Here is an 18,425-nt window from a genome sequence, read left to right on the forward strand (position 1 = left end):
TCTTTATTTTTCTGCGTGTTTTTAAGGGCAGATTTTCCTTTTGACCCCGTTTTACCTTTTTATAACCTCGTATTTATGAAGATTCCAGTTTTACAACTATAAACTCTTTGAACACCTAAAGTATCTAAAGCTATCTAACGCGACACAAAGACTTCCTAAAAAGTGCTAAAACCTACATGACGTGTTGTGAGAACACCATGATGTCTGTTTATGAAGTAGAAGTAATGTGTTGTGTGGTTTCTGTTTTTTACGGTGTAATAACCAGCAGGGTTGTGTGTGTGTGTGTGTGTGTGTGTGTGTGTGTGTGTGTGTGGTGACGTCATGCCTACTGTATTTGGTAACATATTTTATGCTGTTTATATGAAGGCATCTTGGAAAAGGGATTTTTTTAATGATGAAAGTTAATTTCGTTAAATATTACATATTGAACAAAGATTCCTTTCTTTTAATCGTAAAACAAGGTTAACCGTCATTTTGACTTGTGTGTTTGTTTTTTTGGTACCAAGTCTGAGTCATGATGATGGAAATTCCCCAAAATATCCTGAGCTCACCGTGACTTTGTGTCTCAATGACGACGTTCACTGGACCGGTGTTTAGTTTGAGACCTCTCCCAATGTTTTTTTCCTCCTCATGCTTTTGTAAAAAAAAAAAAAAACTACTTTGCAAACCAATAAACTAATAAACAAAATGTTCTTGTGTTCAGTGTCTTTTTCTGAAGATTCACCCAGATAACAAAAAGAACAAGTAGCCACATCTCTGTTAAACTAAGAGGTGTGTGTGTGTGTGTGTGTGTGTGTGTGTGTGTGTGTGTGTGTGTGTGTGTGTGTGTGTGTGTGTGTGTGTGTGTGTGTGTGTGTGTGTGTGTGTGTGTGTGTGTGTGTACGTTTTTAATCAGGGAATTACTACTACTACTACAAACACTAACTACTACTACTACTACAAAAACTATAACTACTACCACTACTACAAAAACTATAATTACTATAGCTACTACCATTACTCTACAAAACTATAACTACTACTACAAAAACTATAACTACTATAACTACTACCACTACTACAAAACTATAACTACTCCTACTATAACTACTACTACTACTACAAAAAAAAAATATAACTACTACCACTACTACTGCTACAAAAACTATAACTACTACCACTACTACTACTACTACTACCACTACAAAAATATAACTACTACCACTACTACAAAACTATAACTACTACTACTACTACTACACAAACTATAACTACTACCACTACTAGTACAACTACTATCTGTAAGTTCTAGCTCCTGTTTTCTAATATCAACAGTTGACAGGCTACATAGCGTACGTCAATTATTGTAAAGATGGAAAATAAAACGTTTTCCCCCCGACAGGGGGCGCTGTTGAAAATGAATCCTGTGCGTCATGACGTTAAACCCGGAAGCATTCATTTAAAGGTCGGTTCGTTTGTGTCGGTCAATTCCGCGGCTTCTTGTCGAAGAACTTTAAGTTTATTTCCTCTTTTGAACGCGTGTTTGTGTGTCTCGTTCTCCACATTCACCGGTAACGTTATAAGCCGATTAAAGCTCCATCATGTCCGGAACGCGGCTGCTCAGACTGCGGGTCAACGAGCGACTGGAAGCGGCCGTGGAGGAGATCTTTGGACTCGTTGAGAAGACGATAGAGGAGTACGAAGAAGGAGCTGTCCGCGCCAAGAGAGAAATCCTCCAGCTGAAGCAGCAGATCGAGCAGCTGACCGTTTTAAAGCCGGAAGTCATTTTACTCAGAGCAGGTAACGTGTAACCGTTAGTGGAACGTTAGCCGGTTGCTAGGTCGCGTTAGCCGTCGAGCGTTGACCAGCAGCCCATATTGTTCACAACTTTGTGACAAATATTTTAAGCTATAACGTTAAGTCGTTTGAAGAAACATAAAAAATTAAGAACATGAATTCAACTGTAATGGCTGTGGTGCATTTATTTTTCTTCTTCACGTTTTGGCCAAATAAGGCAGTAACATCCGGGTTCTGCCGAGGGAAGCCAATGCGGAAGTGTCTTACTTGCATTCTCTCTACTGTCCATCAGGGGGCGACTTCTTTGGTTGTATAGAAGCCTATGAGAAAATGACTCTACTTCCCTCTTGATTTATTCCCTCAGTAAACATTGTAAACATGAGTTTATGGTCTCAATCTCTAGTTTACAGTCTTCTTCAATACAGCATGATGTTCATTTAGTACATTATGGTCAATTTAGAGTCAAACAGACCATAAAGCAGTGTGTGCTTTAGGGCGGTTACAATCCATGTTTGTGAACACCATCCACCTGATTAAACAGCATGATTATTACACAAGTCTATGCGAAGGAGATGTGCTGCACTGCATGAGGCAAATGGCGGTCACACCAGATACTGACTGTTTCTTTAGGGTATCTGTGTCCAAAGTATTGTACTTCTGTAGCCCATGTCATGTGAAATCCTAATTAATGTCTTTTATTAAATGTAAAATCACACATGAGAGGCCTTATATTGTGGCCAGTCCACCTGAGGAAATAATCATGCAGTTTAATCAGCATCTTGATACGCCACACCTGTCAGTTGAATGGATTATTTAACAGGTTATAACGTATGTCTTCCTTGTCCTTCTAGACTCCGGGACGGTCTCCGAGGAACCGCCTCGTTCGTTGCAGCAACGTGACATTAAGACGGAAAAGATTCTGGTTCTGGAGGAAACGGCGATCCAGGAGCACCCACAGATCAAAGAGGAGCAGGTGGAGAGGTGCATCAGTCCAGACACGGAGGCGGATACTTCCAACGAGGATGACGTCGGACATCCCGATTCAGAACCGGACGCCAACTGTGAGCTTCTCCCGCCTTCCACGGCCGAGGCCGCGAGCAAAGGCATCGGCGACGAATGGAACGAAAGAGGCGGTTCATCTTCGTCCCGTCAGGGTCGCAGCGTCGAGGTCTTTGTGGGACTGGAGCAGCCTCCGAGAGGAGACAAGTCCTGCCGTTTTTGTGGCAAGAATTTTAGGAAGGACTCTTTCATGATCAGACACGTAGCCAAGAGTCACAAAGGCCACAAAGCCTTCAGATGCCTGGAGTGCAAGAAGGAGTTTGAACAAAGGTACCATGTGATTCAGCACACGAGGATCCACACGGGAGAAAAGCCCTTCAGCTGTGACTACTGTGACAAAACATTCGCTCAGAACTCGAGTCGTATCGTCCACATGAGGGTCCACACCGGAGAGAAACCGTATTTTTGCAATAAATGCGGCAAGAGTTTTGCCATCAGCAGCCACCTGAGGTTTTGCAGAGGGACACAAAACAAAAGCACGAGCGACTTTCACTGCTCGACGTGTGGCCGCTATTTCCAAACGGATTCGAACCTGAAGGTGCACATGGAGGTCCACGAGTCGTGGAAACGACACATGAGTGAGAAACTGCAGGAACAGGAGTTAGAAGAGGAAACCCCTTAAAGATGTGAGAGAGAAACGTCAGAACGAGGCTCCAACTGTTCGTAAAATGTACACTTATCAGGGGTGTAACGAGACACGTGTTCGCGTTGAACCGCTCGGTACGGGGCTCACGCTTCGGTACGCGTTACGAACCGAACAGTACGTTTGAATGATATTAAATTGCTTTTGAAAAATAAAATGTATAACATGGCAACCCACCCGACGTAACGCGATGTCCTTCCCTGATTCGCCGCGGTCCTATCACGTGACCGGATGTTCACAAACGACAACGGTCTTCATTATCGATCGACTACCAGGTTAATTCAACATGAACAGCTGATTACTGGTGTTGTTGACCGTGTTGTCTTTACTAGCAGCTGTTGTTCAGTTAAAGTCTGCATGTCTGCGGAGGAAGCAGCTGTTAATGGAGCGATCAGTGAGCGGCGTTATCAGCCCTACGGAGCGGACATCTGAAGTCACGGTTAGCGGCTTTAGGGAGGACGGACACAAAACGGAGGACTTTCCTTTTCTTAATAATGTTTATTTTGTTCTGTACAACAAGTTAACAACCATAAACTGTAAAGGAACAAAAGCATAATCTCTCTCCAGTAGGACAGAGACTTCAGCAGAGCTACGAGTGAGAACAGAAACAACGACACCGAGAGGGAACGAGTGAGAGACGAGTGTTGACCACATTTATGGATCATAATCTAGTAAACCTTTATGTGTTAATATTAGTGTGTGTGTGTGTGTGTGTGTGTGTGTGTGTGTGTGTGTGTGTGTGTGTGTGTGTGTGTGTGTGTGTGTGTGTGTGTGTGTGTGTGAGAGAGAGAGAGAGAGAGCCGCAGAGTTTTTGTTTCCACTACAATCTCTCACAAAATCAGTGTATTTGTGAATTAGTTGAAATGTAGCTGAATAAGTTATTGACAGTTATTAAATTAAAAAATGATGAAATATAATTTGTAAAATACAAAATAAAAGCATGTAAACAAAAAAAACAGATAAAGTTGGCCCATCTGCTTTCCGTTGGTCATTTTTTTTTGGTGTGTTTTTTTTTTCAACGCTGTTTTCGCCATTTTTGTAGCGTCGTCTTGGATGCCTGCTTACAATATGGCAGCCGGGTCGCTGTGTGTTTATAGAAGTTGGCGCCAAGAAACATACAGAGCACGACGAAATAAGACGATGAAGGGCAGATACAGACACAACCAAGTCTGTGCTTTTTGTTTTTAGGAAACCCAGCTCATTGTGCCTTTTTTTTAAAAGCACCAATGAAGCCTTTGATTTGATGTAAAATGAGGAATTTGAAATGATTGACTGCAGTGTTTATGCAATTAAATCTGCTTTTAAGAGATACTAGCAGGGTTTGTGATCTCAACACACCTACCTGGTGTAACCACAGTCACACGATCAGCACTCAGCCTGGTCATGAATACACTCCTCACTCATTTATTTCAAAATAAGAGTGCATTGTTTAGTACACTGCCTAAAATAAGTTCATCCAAGATTTAAAAATCAACCCTGAAGCTGCTTTAAAGAATCAGATTAGCTGGATGGGAATAAACATTGATTAGTTAAACCTGATGTCTGCTTGTTAGCCTGAATTAGTTAAACTACACTTTAAGGTAGCTACAGTATCCTTCAGATCAATGTTTGATAGATTTGTAAAGCATGTAAAACATAATTTGTGTTTTACAAATTAATCACATCGTCACATTGTTCTCATTCAGTGTCTCTGAGGGTTTGTCCATGAAATAAAAATCACGTTAAGAAGGAGAATAAAACGTACAATATGTTATTTCATACTTTATCTTTTTCAAAATAAAGGTTAGACCAATCCTTTTTTGTATTGTATTTATTTGTATTGTGAAGCGCGCGCTGGTGAAAATTCACCCTGTGCGTCATGACGTTAAACCGGAAGTACTAACGGTCGGTTCGCTTATGTTTTGCTGAACATGCGGTTTTTCAGCCAAAGAGCTGTCAGTTTAAACCGCCGGTCAAAGAGTGTCTCGTCCTCCACATTCACCGGTAACTTTATAAGCCGATTAAACCTTCCATCATGTCCGGAACGCGGCTGCTCAGACTGCGGGTCACCGAGCGACTGGAAGCGGCCGTGGAGGAGATCTTTGGACTCGTTGAGAAGACGATAGAGGAGTACGAGGAAGGAGCTGTCCGCTCCAAGAGAGAAATCCTCCAGCTGAAGCAGCAGATCGAGCAGCTGACCGTTTTAAAGCCGGAAGTCGTTTTACCCAGAGCAGGTAACGTGTAACCGTTAGTGGAACGTTAGCCGGTTGCACACAGAAAATGTTTTGATGCATATTCATTTTTTTTTTTATTATATTCACAAGAAAATACAAAATCAAACACACACTATATGTGTAATATTAAGCTAATGTGTAAAATAGATTTTTTTTTTTTTAATGGTTACACGCTGAAACGCTGTTTCTATGCACAGAAAAGACCAATTTCTCTCAAACTGTCTGTTTTTAAAATTGATTACAACGCGTGTTTGTGAACACTTGCGCCCATTGCTAAGACAACCCATCCACCCGACAGGTGTGGCATATCAAGGTGATTATTGCACAGGTGTGCCTTGGGCTGGTCACAATAACGGGCTACTCTATAATCTACAATCCTATCTTCAAGTGAAAAAAAAGACATTCATTAGTATTTCACATGACTAGGATGACAGAAAACAAAAAAAATGTTGTGCTCACTTAGAAGTATTTTAACACATTTGTGCATTAAAATTGAGAGAAATAAGTCTTGGATCTCTTTTTAGTGGAAAAGAAACAAGGAGCAAAAACAATAGTGTTGTGCTCCAAAGAAACAGAGTCCGTTCTATTTAAATTTACAGTCATCAGTTGTAAAACAATACAAATATATATAACTAGCTTATTTAACATCCTCTCCGTCCTTTTAGACACTCAGCTGGTCTCGAAGAAACGGCGTCTGTCGTTGAAGCGATGTGAGATTAAGGTGGACGAGGTTCCCGTTCCGGAAGAGATGGAGATCCAGGATCACGCACGGGTCAAAGTGGAGCAGGTGGAGAAGTGCACGAGTCCAGACATGGAGGCTGATGCTTCCAACAACGCTGAGGTCAAGAAAGAAATCGAGCTGCTGGCCGTTTTAAAAGCTGAAGTGACGTCATTCAAAACAGGTTTGTGTCATGAATGAATGGATGAATGAATGAATGAAGGAGAGGTTCACAGATACAGGAGCTAGAAGTAGATATTTAGCATTCTGAGACGCCTAAAAGATATCTTTAGATTGGTGGAAAACGTATAAATATACATAAAGTACAAGTAGAGCAGCGTATTTTATTCTAACCAGTAACTAAATCTGTCAAATGCAGTAACAAGTCCAAGTATTTCCTCTAAGATGTAAGTGTAAAGTAGCATGAAATAGGAATACTCAAGTACCTGAAATATCGTACTTACAAACACACATTTCTTCTGTTTGATTTTAGTCGCTGGAGGAAATCCTGCAGCTTCATGAACACAAATAAAGCTTGTGATGGCTTTAAAAACAAAGTTAATCATCAACCTTCAGCTCTGAAACACACCTTTTCACTTTCACGTGTTCAAATATATTTGTGTAAGATATCAATGGGTTATTTAACAGATTATATAATGTGTCTTCTCTGTTTGTTTTTTAGACACCGAGGAGATGTTTCCTTCACAGCAGCCAGACCGTCTTAAGAATGTGGAGGAAATCAAGACCCAGATCAAAGAGGAGCAGGAGGAGAGGTGCATCAGTCCAGACACGGAGGCGGATACTTCCAACGAGGATGAAGTCGGACATCCCGATTCAGAACCGGACGCCAACTGTGAGCTTCTCCCGCCTTCCACGGCCGAGACCGCGAGCAAAGGCATCGGCGACGAATGGAACGAAGGAGGCGGTTCATCTTCGTCCCGTCGGGGTCGCAGAGTCCATGTCTTTGAGGGACTGGAGCAGCATCGGAGGAAGGACAAGTCCTGTCGTTTTTGCGGCGAGAGTTTTGAGAAGGACTCTTTTCTTATCAGACACGTCGCCATGAGTCACAAAGGCCACAAAGCCTTCAAATGCCCGGAGTGCAAGAAGGAGTTTGACCAGAGGTTCGTACTAATTCAGCACACGAGGATCCACACGGGGGAGAAGCCCTTCAGGTGCGACTACTGCGCCAAGGCATTCGCTCAGAACTGCAATCGTGTCACTCACATGAGGCGGCACACCGAAGAGGAGTCGTACTTCTGTAATAAATGTAGAAAGAGATTTCGCAGTCGCAGTCATTTTTTACTGTGCGTAGGGAAACAAAGGAAATGTGCGAAGCTGAAGCTGTGAGAGAGAAACATCCCCAGTATTCAGGAATGGTTCAGCTACAGTCTGGTTTTTTTTTTGTTTTTTTTATTTATTTTTGCTGAACAAGAAACTATATTCATCAGTTGAAATATTGGACAGTTTCAGTTATGATTTTTCATCTGGAGTGTTTCTTTTTTTTCATATTTGGAGAAGCAAATAAACGGTTTGGTTTTAACATGGTTGTAGTTTCAGATGGTTGAGTGTCTTCAGAAGTTAGATGTGAATGTAATGTGTGTTTATCTCACGAAGAGCAAAGACGTTATTAAAATCTACTTTACTATCATTTTAGTGTTTTTATAAGTTTAAAGTTGTTCAACATTGGAAGTTATTTTCAGTTTATTTTTCTACGTACCGAGTCAAATAAACCATAAATTAAATGTGTAGTCGAGGGTTATGTTGCGCCTATACTTTATAATAAAATAATAAACACGGGGCTCCATAGTCCTGCACCAAGGTGGCAGCAACTTTATTCTCTTTTCACACACTTCACAAGAACCTTTTTATTTTCCTCCTTCCATTTCATCCTTCACAATAAAAGCCCCAGACACTGGAACGCTGCTTCCTTGAGAGCTCTTAAAAGTAGCAGCTTACATAGCTCCCCTCCATAAAGAAACGTCCCCGTTAAACATTCTAAATGCAACAAACTCATTTTCCAACCCCAGTAAAATGTCTTCATAACTCCAGAAAACATGCCCCACTCATCCCAATAGACACCAGACACAGCCGAGCACCCCGCAGTGTTTAAACACACCATCCATATAAAGCATGCAAACAGACACACTCACACATTTATCACTCGCAACTCAGTGACGCGTCGAGAGAGTTCATTGTCACGGATGTGGTAATCACAAGGCCAGGCCGAAGGACAGTCTGAAGGCCATCTCTACGGGAACCTCTGCCACCGAGTCATGGAAACACACGTAGAACTCCTGAGGTACCGGCTCCAGCAGCATCCGTCCTATGACCCAGTACGTCACGGTGGGAGCAGGCTTCCTCTGGTCGGTCCAGTTCTCCGGTTTACACTGAAACAGGACCCCGTGTTCCTTCACGGGACCCAGACCCCAACCGCCGCCCTGAGGCCGGTCTACAGCCCGACGGCCCCTGGCTGGCAGGCTCTGCTGGAATGCGGCCCGTATGGAGAGGCAGCAGTGGTGGAAGTTGCGGATGAGCTGCGGGTGGATGGAGCCGCTGAGCTGAGCCACCTCTCTGTGAGTCGGAGCGATGAAGATCCCCTGAACTGTTTCCATCAGGACATAGTGGAACAAGGTGTTCTCTGCACCTGAAGTCAGTTTCATGGTGCTGTACATCTCCTCTGTCTCCCTTTCAGTCAGGGTCTTCTTCAGGGTGCCTAAGAAGAAAGGGTTTGGGTGCTTCATTCTGGGAATCTTGAAGAGACCTCCGCTGCCTCCGCTCCCATCAGACCCTCCAGATCCCAGCGAGTCCCGACGCCCCCCCAGCTTCCTCCCCGAGTCTGGGGTGGAATGTGGACTGAGGCCCGGAGCCATTGATGAAACAGACCCCGACCCAGCATCCATCTGTCCCTCGCTCCCACTGTCAGACAGGCTCCTCTGGGGGCTGGACCTCCGGGCCTTGGCCCCAAACAGGCTACGGCCTCTGGACCCGGAGGAGGAGCCTTTGACAGCCCCTGCTAGCTTGCTGAAGACGGGGGAGGACGAGGCCAGGCTGTCCTGGCGGTCGCGGGCCGTGGCAGCAGGGAGGAACCAGTCGGCGCAGGACAGGCAGGGAGCAGGCGGAGCGTGGAGACGCTCCTCCATACCTGCTTCCAACACCTCCAGTTGCAGCAGGGTGGCCTTCACCTGATCTACGTAAACACAATCGGGTCCTGTAGAGCCCAAAGCTGGAGTAGCACAGCCACCCGCCTCCAACAGCACACACTGCATGAAGCGCCTCAATCCCACTATAAGGAGGAAGTGACGTCCTGTAGGCTGGCTGTAGCCCGGCACTGTGCTGCTGCTGCTAGCTCTCTGCTGGGGAAACACCTCCCTCCAGATGACCAGCTGACCCACCCGCGGCTCAGACGCCAGCGGCAGCAGGCCGTAGTGCTGGCAGTACAGGCACACGTCCAGCAGGTCCTCTTTAGGCAGGTGGTTGGCAATCAGGTAGGACTTGTAGAACAAACAGGAGCCAAGAATTACATACAGACGCCTCAGGCCAAAAAAGTCCTCGGACATTGCTCCAAAATCAGAAGACTCGAAATCAGAGAGAACAGTATCCACCTCCATCTTGATTTCCGGAGGCAGTGTCAGCCATCGGACCGCCGGCAGTCCGTCAAGAAAAAGGGTCCCCGAGACATCGGGGGTCGGCGGCGAGGAGCCGTCCCTCAAGCGAGACGGCTGGATGAGCTGCCGGAAGAACAGGCAGAAGAAGTGGTCCAACCTGGGCGCGTGGTCCACTTTGCAGAACGCACTGTCTAAGGAGCCGTACATGACTTTTAGAGTCCGGACCAAGTCTCCCACCACCGTCTGCAAATGCAGCAGTGGGACCCTCTCAGCGGGAAGACCGATGACCAACAGGTTGCTGCTTTCCTTCCAGTAGCCCACGTGAACCAGCTGTTTCCCAAGCAGGAGAGAAGAACTGAGTATTCGCCCTCCTGTGACGTTCTCCAGCATGTCACACAACGTGAGGAAGATGCCCCTCACTCCTTTCAGCTGGCCGGATGCCTCAGACACGGGGTACCGGTACAAGATCTCCTCCTCTTCCTGCGGCGATGCCGAGTCCAGTTTAAGTGAGAGGTACATGACAACGTGCGGGATGTGCGCTGTGGACATCTCAAGTCCGGCGGTGTCCTCTCCACACAGCGGTTGCTCACCACTGCTGCCGTCCCCCTGAGCCACCGTCGTCTCCAACATCAGCCCACAAGCAACCTATCAGATTTGATGGCCCGGGCTGTTGGGTATTAGTCCGTGAACAGTCGGTCTCTCCTCCAGTGCAGCGTCATCCCTGTCCCAGCCTCAGCAGAGCTTCCAAGCAGGCCTCCACTGTCAGAGGTGTTGAGGAACCTGCAAGATACAGCACACTTGAACACTGCTTCCTAGAGAGCTCTTAGGGTAACTCAACATCATAGCTTACATGTGTAGCCGAGGGTTATGTTGCGCCAATACTTTATAATAGTAATAAAATAATAAACACGGGGCTGCGTAGTCCTGCACCAAGGTGGCAGCAACTTTTTTTCTCCTTTCACACACTTCACAAGAACCTTTTTCCTCTCTTCCTCTTTCCGTTTCATCCTTCACAATAAAAGCCCCAGACACATACACTGGAACACTGCTTCCTAGGGAGCTCTTAACGTAACTCAACATAATAGCTTACATAAGTAACAACCTTTATGAAGAAACCAAGCAGTATACTCATTGTAGTAAGACGAGTCTTTTTTGTTTTGCATAGCAGCAGAAAAACGGAGCCATCCTGGGCGGAAGTGGGCGCTCGTGAGCCCTGTGCGTCATGACGTTGAACCCGGAAGTGTTAACTAACGTAAAAAATAATAAGATGAATGCCGTAGTCCAACGGTTGCCGCTAAAGAGTTACAGATATTTGTTACGGCTTTCAGTTCCGGAGGAAATTTCTTATTTTTTAAAGTGAGTGTGTGTGTGTCTCGTCCTCCACATTCACCGGTAACTTTATAAGCCGGTTAAAGCTCCGCCATGTCCGGTACGCGGCTGCTCAGACTGCGGGTCAACGAGCGACTGGAAGCGGCCGTGGAGGAGATCTTTGGACTCGTTGAGAAGACGATAGAGGAGTACGAAGAAGGAGCTGTCCGCTCCAAGAGAGAAATCCTCCAGCTGAAGCAGCAGATCAAGCAGCTGACCGTTTTAAAGCCGGAAGTCATTTTAAACAAAGCAGGTAACGTGTAACCGTTAGTCGGTTGTTAACCGTTGAGCGTTGTACAGCTTGGATACATACGTTGATATATATATATATCTCAGAGACGTGCGGTGAGGTTCGTGGCTGGTGAGGCACTGACACTACGTAAGTCAGATTTACAAATATATGAACCCAATAGAGAAGCTTAAATCACCATTCAATTGGCAGCTTGCACATTGACTACTGGTTGTTTTTCATATCGGCATTATTTACACACACATAGGTAAGGCACATATTTGTTTCTACCGGGAGCGTGTGCGCCACGACCCTGCCCCCACCGGGAGCGTTTCAGAAGCGGAGCGCTCGCCGGCACCACCCGCGAAAATCGTGAGATTCCGCGGGTGTAACAACCACGGATGTATAAAGAGAACAACAAACACATAAAAGGTTACTTTACCTGTCCGACGTTGAATTTCTGTTGATTTGTTCATAGTCCCCTGTTTTTTGAGACATTTTTAAGCTTGGATATAGAATCTTACATTTTTGTGGTCAAAGCAAAATAGAAGAAGAAGAAAAGTGTAGAAGAAGAGCAACGACAGAACAAGCATGAACCTGACTAGTGGGCTCTTGCGCGCCCTCTTCAGTGAGGCAGAGGTACTGTTTGCCCTTCTGTGCTTTTTTACTGCGGTTTAATGTCAGATCAGCAACACTAAATATGTTCTACACATACGTGAAATACATTACCTATTCTATGTAAAGAAAGGACATATAATAAAAGTGTCTACAGATATTACAGTGGTGACAAACAATGAGAAAGCTAAAGACACGCGCTCAACCCAGTTTGAGGCACAGCTCGTCGCTGCCTCACCTCACGTGTCTCCTCTGTTTCAACAGGACATGCGCTAATATAACAGGCTATATATATATATATATATATATATATATATATATATATATATATATGTATATATATATGTATATATATATGTGTATATATATGTGTATAACATGTGTCCTCTCTGTCCTTTTAGACCCCCAGCCAGTCTTTGAGGGACTGCCTCTGTCGTTGCAGCAATATGGGATTATGGTGGAAGAGGTTCCCATTGTGGAGGAAGCAAAGATCCAGGAGCCCCCACTGCTCAAAGAGGAGCCGGTGGACGTGAGCATCTCTAGATGCACGGAGGCTGTCAACAACACTGCAGTCAAGAGAGAAATCAACCGTCTGAAACGGCACATCGAGCCGTTGGCCATTTTAAAAGATGGAGTAACGTCACTCAGAGCAGGTTTGTGTCGTGTATGATGAACAAATGACGTAATTAATTAATAGGCCACAAATTGCTGCAGGTTCAGTTTCTGTCAGCTGTTCATATTAGTAAACACAGGAGCTAGAATTGTTAGTCAGTAGATAGTAATCATCCTACGAGTCACTGTTAGCACTGTTGCCATTGTTTGCGCCGTTAGCACTGTTGCCATTGTTTGTGCCGTTAGCACTGTTGCCATTGTATGCGCTGTTAGCACTGTTGCCATTGTTTGCGCTGTTAGAACTGTTGCCATTGTTTGCGCTGTTAGCACTGTTGCCATTGTTTGCGCTGTTAGCACTGTTGCCATTGTTTGCGCTGTTAGAACCGTTCACACCGCTAGCTTCTAGCTGCCTGCTACACAGTCTCCATTTTGAGAGGCAATGTATATCCTCTGAATCTCGTATGTAGCTCCTTAACGTAGCAATACAACAGTATTATGAAATGCTGTTACAAGTAAAAGTCATGCATTCAAAGTCTTAAAAGTATGAGCGTCAAATTATACTGAAAGCACCAAAGTGAAAAGTACTCATTATGCAAAATGTCTCATTTCAGAATAATGTATATTACTGTATATTTAGTCATGCATTCATTTATTAACACAAATAAAGCTTGTGATGGCTTTAAAAACAAAGTTAATCCTCAACCTTCAGCTCTGAAACACACCTTTTACTTTCACGTGTACAAATATATTTGTGTAAGATATCAATGGGTTATTTAACAGATTATATAATGTGTCTTCTGTTTGTTTGTTTTTTAGACACCGAGGAGATGTTTCCTTCACAGCAGCCAGACCGTCTTAAGAATGTGGAGGAAATCAAGACCCAGATCAAAGAGGAGCAGGAGGAGAGGTGCATCAGTCCAGACATAGAGGCCAATGCTTCCAACGAGGATAAAGTCGGACATCCTGATTCAGACCCAGACGCCAACTATGAGCTGCTCCCGCCTTCCATCGACGTCGAATGGACCGGAATAGATGATTCTTTGTCGCATCGTCAGAGTCGGAGCGCCGCTCTGGAGCAGCCTCCGAGAGGAGACAAGTCTTGCCGTTTTTGCGGTAGAAATTTCACGAAGGACTCTTTTCTTATCAAACACGTAGCCATGAGTCACAAAGGCCACAAAGCCTTTAAATGTCTGCAGTGCAAGAAGGAGTTTGAACAAAGGTACCGGATGGTCATACACGCAAGGATTCACACCGGTGAAAAGCCCTTCAGCTGTGACTACTGTGACAAAACATTCACTCAGAGCTCGGGTCGTAATGTCCACATGAAGCACCATACTGATCAGCCCAAAATCAAATTGGAAAAGAGGACCGTAGGGGACTTGTTAAAGTGCTTTGAATGCAACAAGGAATTCAAACACAAGCAGAAGCTCGTTCGGCACGAGAGAACTCACACGGGCGAAAAACCCTTCAGCTGCGACTTCTGCGGCAAAGCGTTCACTCAGAACTGTAGCCGAGTCGCTCACATGAGACAGCACATGGGAGAGAAGCCGTATTTCTGTAAAAATTGCGGGAAATTCTTCTCCAGAAACAGGCACGTCAAATGTTGCACAGCCACGCCGAAGATCAGGAACAGGGGCAAGCTTCCCAAAAAAGGGAAGGCCTTCAAATGCTCCGTGTGCAACCTGGCGTTCAAGCGAGAGCACCAGCTCGTCCAACACGCCGGAGTTCACAGCGGAGTGAAACCCTTCGCTTGCGACTTCTGCGGCAAACGATTCACTCGGCGCGCGACGTGCATCGTTCACATGAGGGAGCACACCGGAGAGAAACCGTACCCTTGTGAGAAATGTGGCAAAGGGTTCACCAGCGGAAGTAGCCGGGTCCGGCACACCAAGTGCTGCACAGGGACGCAAGACGGCAACGACGGCACCGCCAACAACCTCGCTGCACGACTTGTGGTTGTAGTACAGCAGTTAAAAGAGGAGAAAACGTCAGAATGAGACACCAAATATTTTATAGAAAATGGGCAAATCAGTTTCTAAGGCATTACATTTGTTGAACTGTTGTCATCTTTGATTAAGTTTGAGCTGAGTAAGAAACTATATTCACCAGTTTTTGAGGAAACTATTCAAATGTTGGATTGCGTCAGTTATGATTTGACTGCTTCATCTGGAGTTATTTCTTTCTTTACTTTTATTTATGGTGGAGAAGCAAATTAACTTGCTTGGCTTCAACATCACTGCAGTGACACGTGACGGGTCGTGCCTTCAGAAGTTAGCTGTGAATTAAATTTGTTTGATTGGTATTTGTTCTGTTTTGACCTGGTAGCTACTTAAGTATTGTTTTGAGTGATTTTTAAGTTATAACAAGTTCAAACCTTCAAAGTTGTTCAAAATGTTGAGTTTGTTCTGAAACGAGTTGTATTTCCATTGTTCACATTCAAATATGAATTGTTTTGTTGTAAATGACAATAAAACATACAAGTTCTTCTTTCATACTTTTTAAATAGAGTAAGATAAGTCATTTTCTTCTTTTTTTGAACAGCAGCCTGAAAACAGAGCCATCCAGGCCGGCAGGGGGCGCTGTTGAGAATCCCCCCTGTGCGTCATGACGTTGAACCGGAAGTATTAACGAACGTAAAAAAACGACTTTAAGTTCCCGTGGAGTTTATTTCCTATTATTGTAAAGCGTGTGTCTCGTCCTCCACATTCACCGGTAACTTTATAAGCCGGTTAAACCTTCCGCCATGTCCGGCACGCGGCTGCTCAGACTGCGGGTCACCGAGCGACTGGAAGCGGCCGTGGAGGAGATCTTTGGACTCGTTGAGAAGACGATAGAGGAGTACGAGGAAGGAGCTGTCCGCTCCAAGAGAGAAATCCTCCAGCTGAAGCAGCAGATCGAGCAGCTGACCGTTTTAAAGCCGGAAGTCATTTTACTCAGAGCAGGTAACGTGTAACCGTTAGTGGAACGTTAGCCGGTTGCAACCTGACATTTAATGGCTTTTTATTTCGAAAACAAAAGTCAAAATTGGTTAAGTGAAAAAAATAATATATATTTTTTTGATTAATTCACCCTCTTTGCTATGGAGCCCTTGAATAAGATCTGGTGCTTCCAAATTACCTTCAGAAGTCTCATAATTAGTTAAGTGAAGTCCACCTGTGTGTAAAGCTAAGTGTCACATGATCTCAGTATGAACACACCTGTTCTTTACTTATTTAGGGCTTAGAGCGTTCATCAATTCTCACTATTTTACGTAGGACCATTACATGCAACCTGTCCAGCTTTGTTATCCTTGTCCCTCGCTGTTATTTCTATTTCTGTGTAAGTACATTATGAGAGATGCAAAATTAATTTCTTTCTATGTGATTCTGCAAAAAAGTCTATTTAACCACCAGGTTGTAATGAAGAAGGAGAATGCTTTCTTTCTGTAAGACATGTTAACACGTGTCTTCTCTGTATTTTAGACACCCAGTCGGTCTCTGAGGAGATTTTGCCTTCGCATGCTCCTCCAGACCGGTTTACCGATGTGGAGGACGACGAGGCCTGTGACTCTCGGCGGGTCAAAGAGGAGCAGGTGGATCGGTGCATCAGACTAGACGAGGCTGAGGTCAGACTTCCCAAATCAGAACCAGACACCAACTGTGAGCTGCTCCCACCGTCTTCCACGGCCGAACCTGTGAGCGCGAGCGAAAGAATCGACAAAGACTTCATCATTCCAGACTTTCAGGAGGATTCTTACGAGGATTTAGAAGTCAGACATCCTGAATCCGATGCTCAGACGGACTTCCAGCTGTTCTCATCTTTCAACACCACAACTGTGACGGTGAACGAGGATGAAGAATGGAACGGGAGCTCAGGCTCAGGTTCCTCTTCCCGTGGTGCGAGTCGCAGTGAACAAGCCCAGATGGACAAAAAGTGGTGCCAGTTCTGCCACATGTGGTTCGACGGGGACTCTGATCTGATCGCACACATCGACAAGATCCACGCCAACGCGAAGGCCTTCAAGTGCTCCGAATGCGACAAACAGTTCGCCTGCAGGGCCCACCTGGTGGCGCACCTGAGAATCCACACGGGCGAGAAGCCGTACAGGTGTTCCTTCTGCACGCGATCCTTCACTCAGAGCTCCAATCTCAACGTGCACCTGCGGATGCACACCGGGGAGAAGCCGTATTTTTGCAGGTCGTGCGGCAAAATGGTCGCCCGCAGCAATCATCTCAAAATCTGCGGCAAGAAGGGACTCCGGAGGGGGAGGACGTCGTTCTGCTGTTCGGTTTGCGGCAAAACGTTCCACGCGGCTTCAAAGCTGCGAGAGCACGAGAGGATCCACGAGGCCGCGATGCCAGAGGCGGTTTGGTTGACGTGATCGTCAGACTGAATTTGCTTTGTTCTTTTGTTTCTAAGTATTGTAATCTAAAATGTAGGCTGTGATTCAGAGGTCTGGAACCAATAGAGGCTGAACAAGATACACGATTAACATTTCCAACAATTATTTTGTGTGTGTGTGTGTGTGTGTGTGTGTGTGTGTGTGTGTGTGAGAGAGAGAGAGAGAGAGAGATACAGTTTTCTTTATTGGGATGAAGTACATAAAGAATAGTTGAACGCTGAGGAAAATAATCTCATACTTCAGCTCCAGAACACCAAGACAATACTGTATACTGTTGTCACTAAGAGCAAAGTACTCTTAGTGACTCTATAGAATCTGTTATTTTGACACTTGGGGTCTTGGGTGTCCCCACTGTCTGAACTCCTTGAGCTCTGCATTGTGTTGGTTCTTGAGGTGTTTTATTGAATTGATTGTGCTTTAAAAAAAAAGAGCAAAATTTCATCCTCTGACCACTTTGAATTGTTCCTGTTTTTATTCCTGTTACTGCTCATGGTTATCTTGCACTTCTCTGTTCATGAAATACACGTTTGGTTAAATTTAGTTCCTTAAATTTAGTTTGGGTACATCCTTGTTTCCTCTGCATCCAAACAAATATCATGTTGACAGATATTACAGACATCTTATCTTCCACTGAAATGAGCCACAGAGACCTGAAACACACTTCATGTCTAGATTCTCAAACGTCACATTACATTTATGTGTTTGACTAAATAAAGTCTTATAATCAATATTTTATGTCATTAAAAGTATAAACAGCAAACTATACTTAAAGTATCAAAGCAAAAGTACTTTCTTAGCTGACTGGTCCCTTTCAGAGAGTGATATTATAACCTATACTTTATAAATATAATTACTGACGCTTGTACTTAATCACATGTTTTGTTTGTTTGTCCAGGTAAAGCAGAGAAAATATTCCAAATGTAGTGTAAAATCTAACAATAAATTAACTTTAAAGTAACTAACTTCAGTTTTCAGATAAATGCAGTGAAGTGAAAGTATATTTCCCTCTGAAATGTTGCAGTAGAAGTGTAAAGCAATAGAAATACTCAACTTGAGTAAATGTACTTCATTTCCGAGTACATTTTTGTAAAAAAAAAAGAGCTGTAGGACTAAGTCTCTCCAGCAGGGGGTGATATTGTTTTTTCAATTAAAGATCGTCTATTTTGAAGAGGAGTCACTTCCTGATCAGTAAAAATAAATGTACCC

The 18,425-nt window shown here is 44.4% G+C and overlaps 3 protein-coding genes across 3 annotated transcripts; 2 read left to right on the plus strand and 1 right to left on the minus strand.

Annotated features, from left to right (window-relative positions):
- The first annotated feature begins 1,452 nt into the window (after nt 1-1,452).
- Nucleotides 1,453-18,340, plus strand: LOC137872234 (uncharacterized). Its single transcript, XM_068710373.1, has 11 exons — nt 1,453-1,779; nt 2,628-3,455; nt 8,627-9,040; nt 9,102-9,513; nt 9,624-9,875; nt 10,036-10,308; nt 10,402-10,527; nt 11,430-11,635; nt 12,628-12,879; nt 13,655-14,729; nt 16,898-18,340. Exons 1-11 carry the CDS (start codon nt 1,581-1,583, stop codon nt 17,196-17,198), a joined length of 4,338 nt encoding a protein of 1,445 aa, XP_068566474.1. The 5' UTR covers nt 1,453-1,580; the 3' UTR covers nt 17,199-18,340.
- Nucleotides 5,365-7,931, plus strand: LOC137872230 (uncharacterized). The gene is made up of 3 exons (XM_068710368.1): nt 5,365-5,691; nt 6,357-6,593; nt 7,092-7,931. The coding sequence occupies exons 1-3, from the start codon at nt 5,493-5,495 to the stop codon at nt 7,754-7,756; spliced, it is 1,101 nt and encodes a 366-aa protein (XP_068566469.1). The 5' UTR covers nt 5,365-5,492; the 3' UTR covers nt 7,757-7,931.
- LOC137872228 (protein inturned-like) lies at nt 8,183-12,142 on the minus strand. The gene is made up of 2 exons (XM_068710367.1): nt 12,054-12,142; nt 8,183-10,794 (listed from the first exon to the last, which is right to left on the minus strand). Exon 2 carries the CDS (start codon nt 10,642-10,644, stop codon nt 8,620-8,622), a length of 2,025 nt encoding a protein of 674 aa, XP_068566468.1. The 5' UTR covers nt 10,645-10,794; nt 12,054-12,142; the 3' UTR covers nt 8,183-8,619.
- Nucleotides 18,341-18,425: the final 85 nt, after the last annotated feature.

Source organism: Cebidichthys violaceus, unplaced genomic scaffold (genome assembly GCF_023349555.1).
Source record: "Cebidichthys violaceus isolate CVI_PGR_0920_01 unplaced genomic scaffold, fCebVio1.0.p SCAF_150, whole genome shotgun sequence".
NCBI lineage: Eukaryota > Metazoa > Chordata > Actinopteri > Perciformes > Stichaeidae > Cebidichthys > Cebidichthys violaceus.

Bases quoted from the DNA above. Each gene is read 5' to 3' on its own strand.
- LOC137872234 (XM_068710373.1), top strand. From the start codon at position 1,581: ATGTCCGGAACGCGGCTGCTCAGACTGCGGGTCAACGAGCGACTGGAA. The intron at 11,636-12,627 runs GTAACGTGTAAC...CTGTCCTTTTAG, and splicing joins AGTCATTTTAAACAAAGCAG to ACCCCCAGCCAGTCTTTGAG. The intron at 14,730-16,897 runs GTGCTGCACAGG...GGCGCACCTGAG, and splicing joins AGCCGGGTCCGGCACACCAA to AATCCACACGGGCGAGAAGC.
- LOC137872230 (XM_068710368.1), top strand. From the start codon at position 5,493: ATGTCCGGAACGCGGCTGCTCAGACTGCGGGTCACCGAGCGACTGGAA. The intron at 5,692-6,356 runs GTAACGTGTAAC...CCGTCCTTTTAG, and splicing joins AGTCGTTTTACCCAGAGCAG to ACACTCAGCTGGTCTCGAAG. The intron at 6,594-7,091 runs GTTTGTGTCATG...TTTGTTTTTTAG, and splicing joins AGTGACGTCATTCAAAACAG to ACACCGAGGAGATGTTTCCT.
- LOC137872228 (XM_068710367.1), bottom strand. From the start codon at position 10,644: ATGTTGGAGACGACGGTGGCTCAGGGGGACGGCAGCAGTGGTGAGCAA.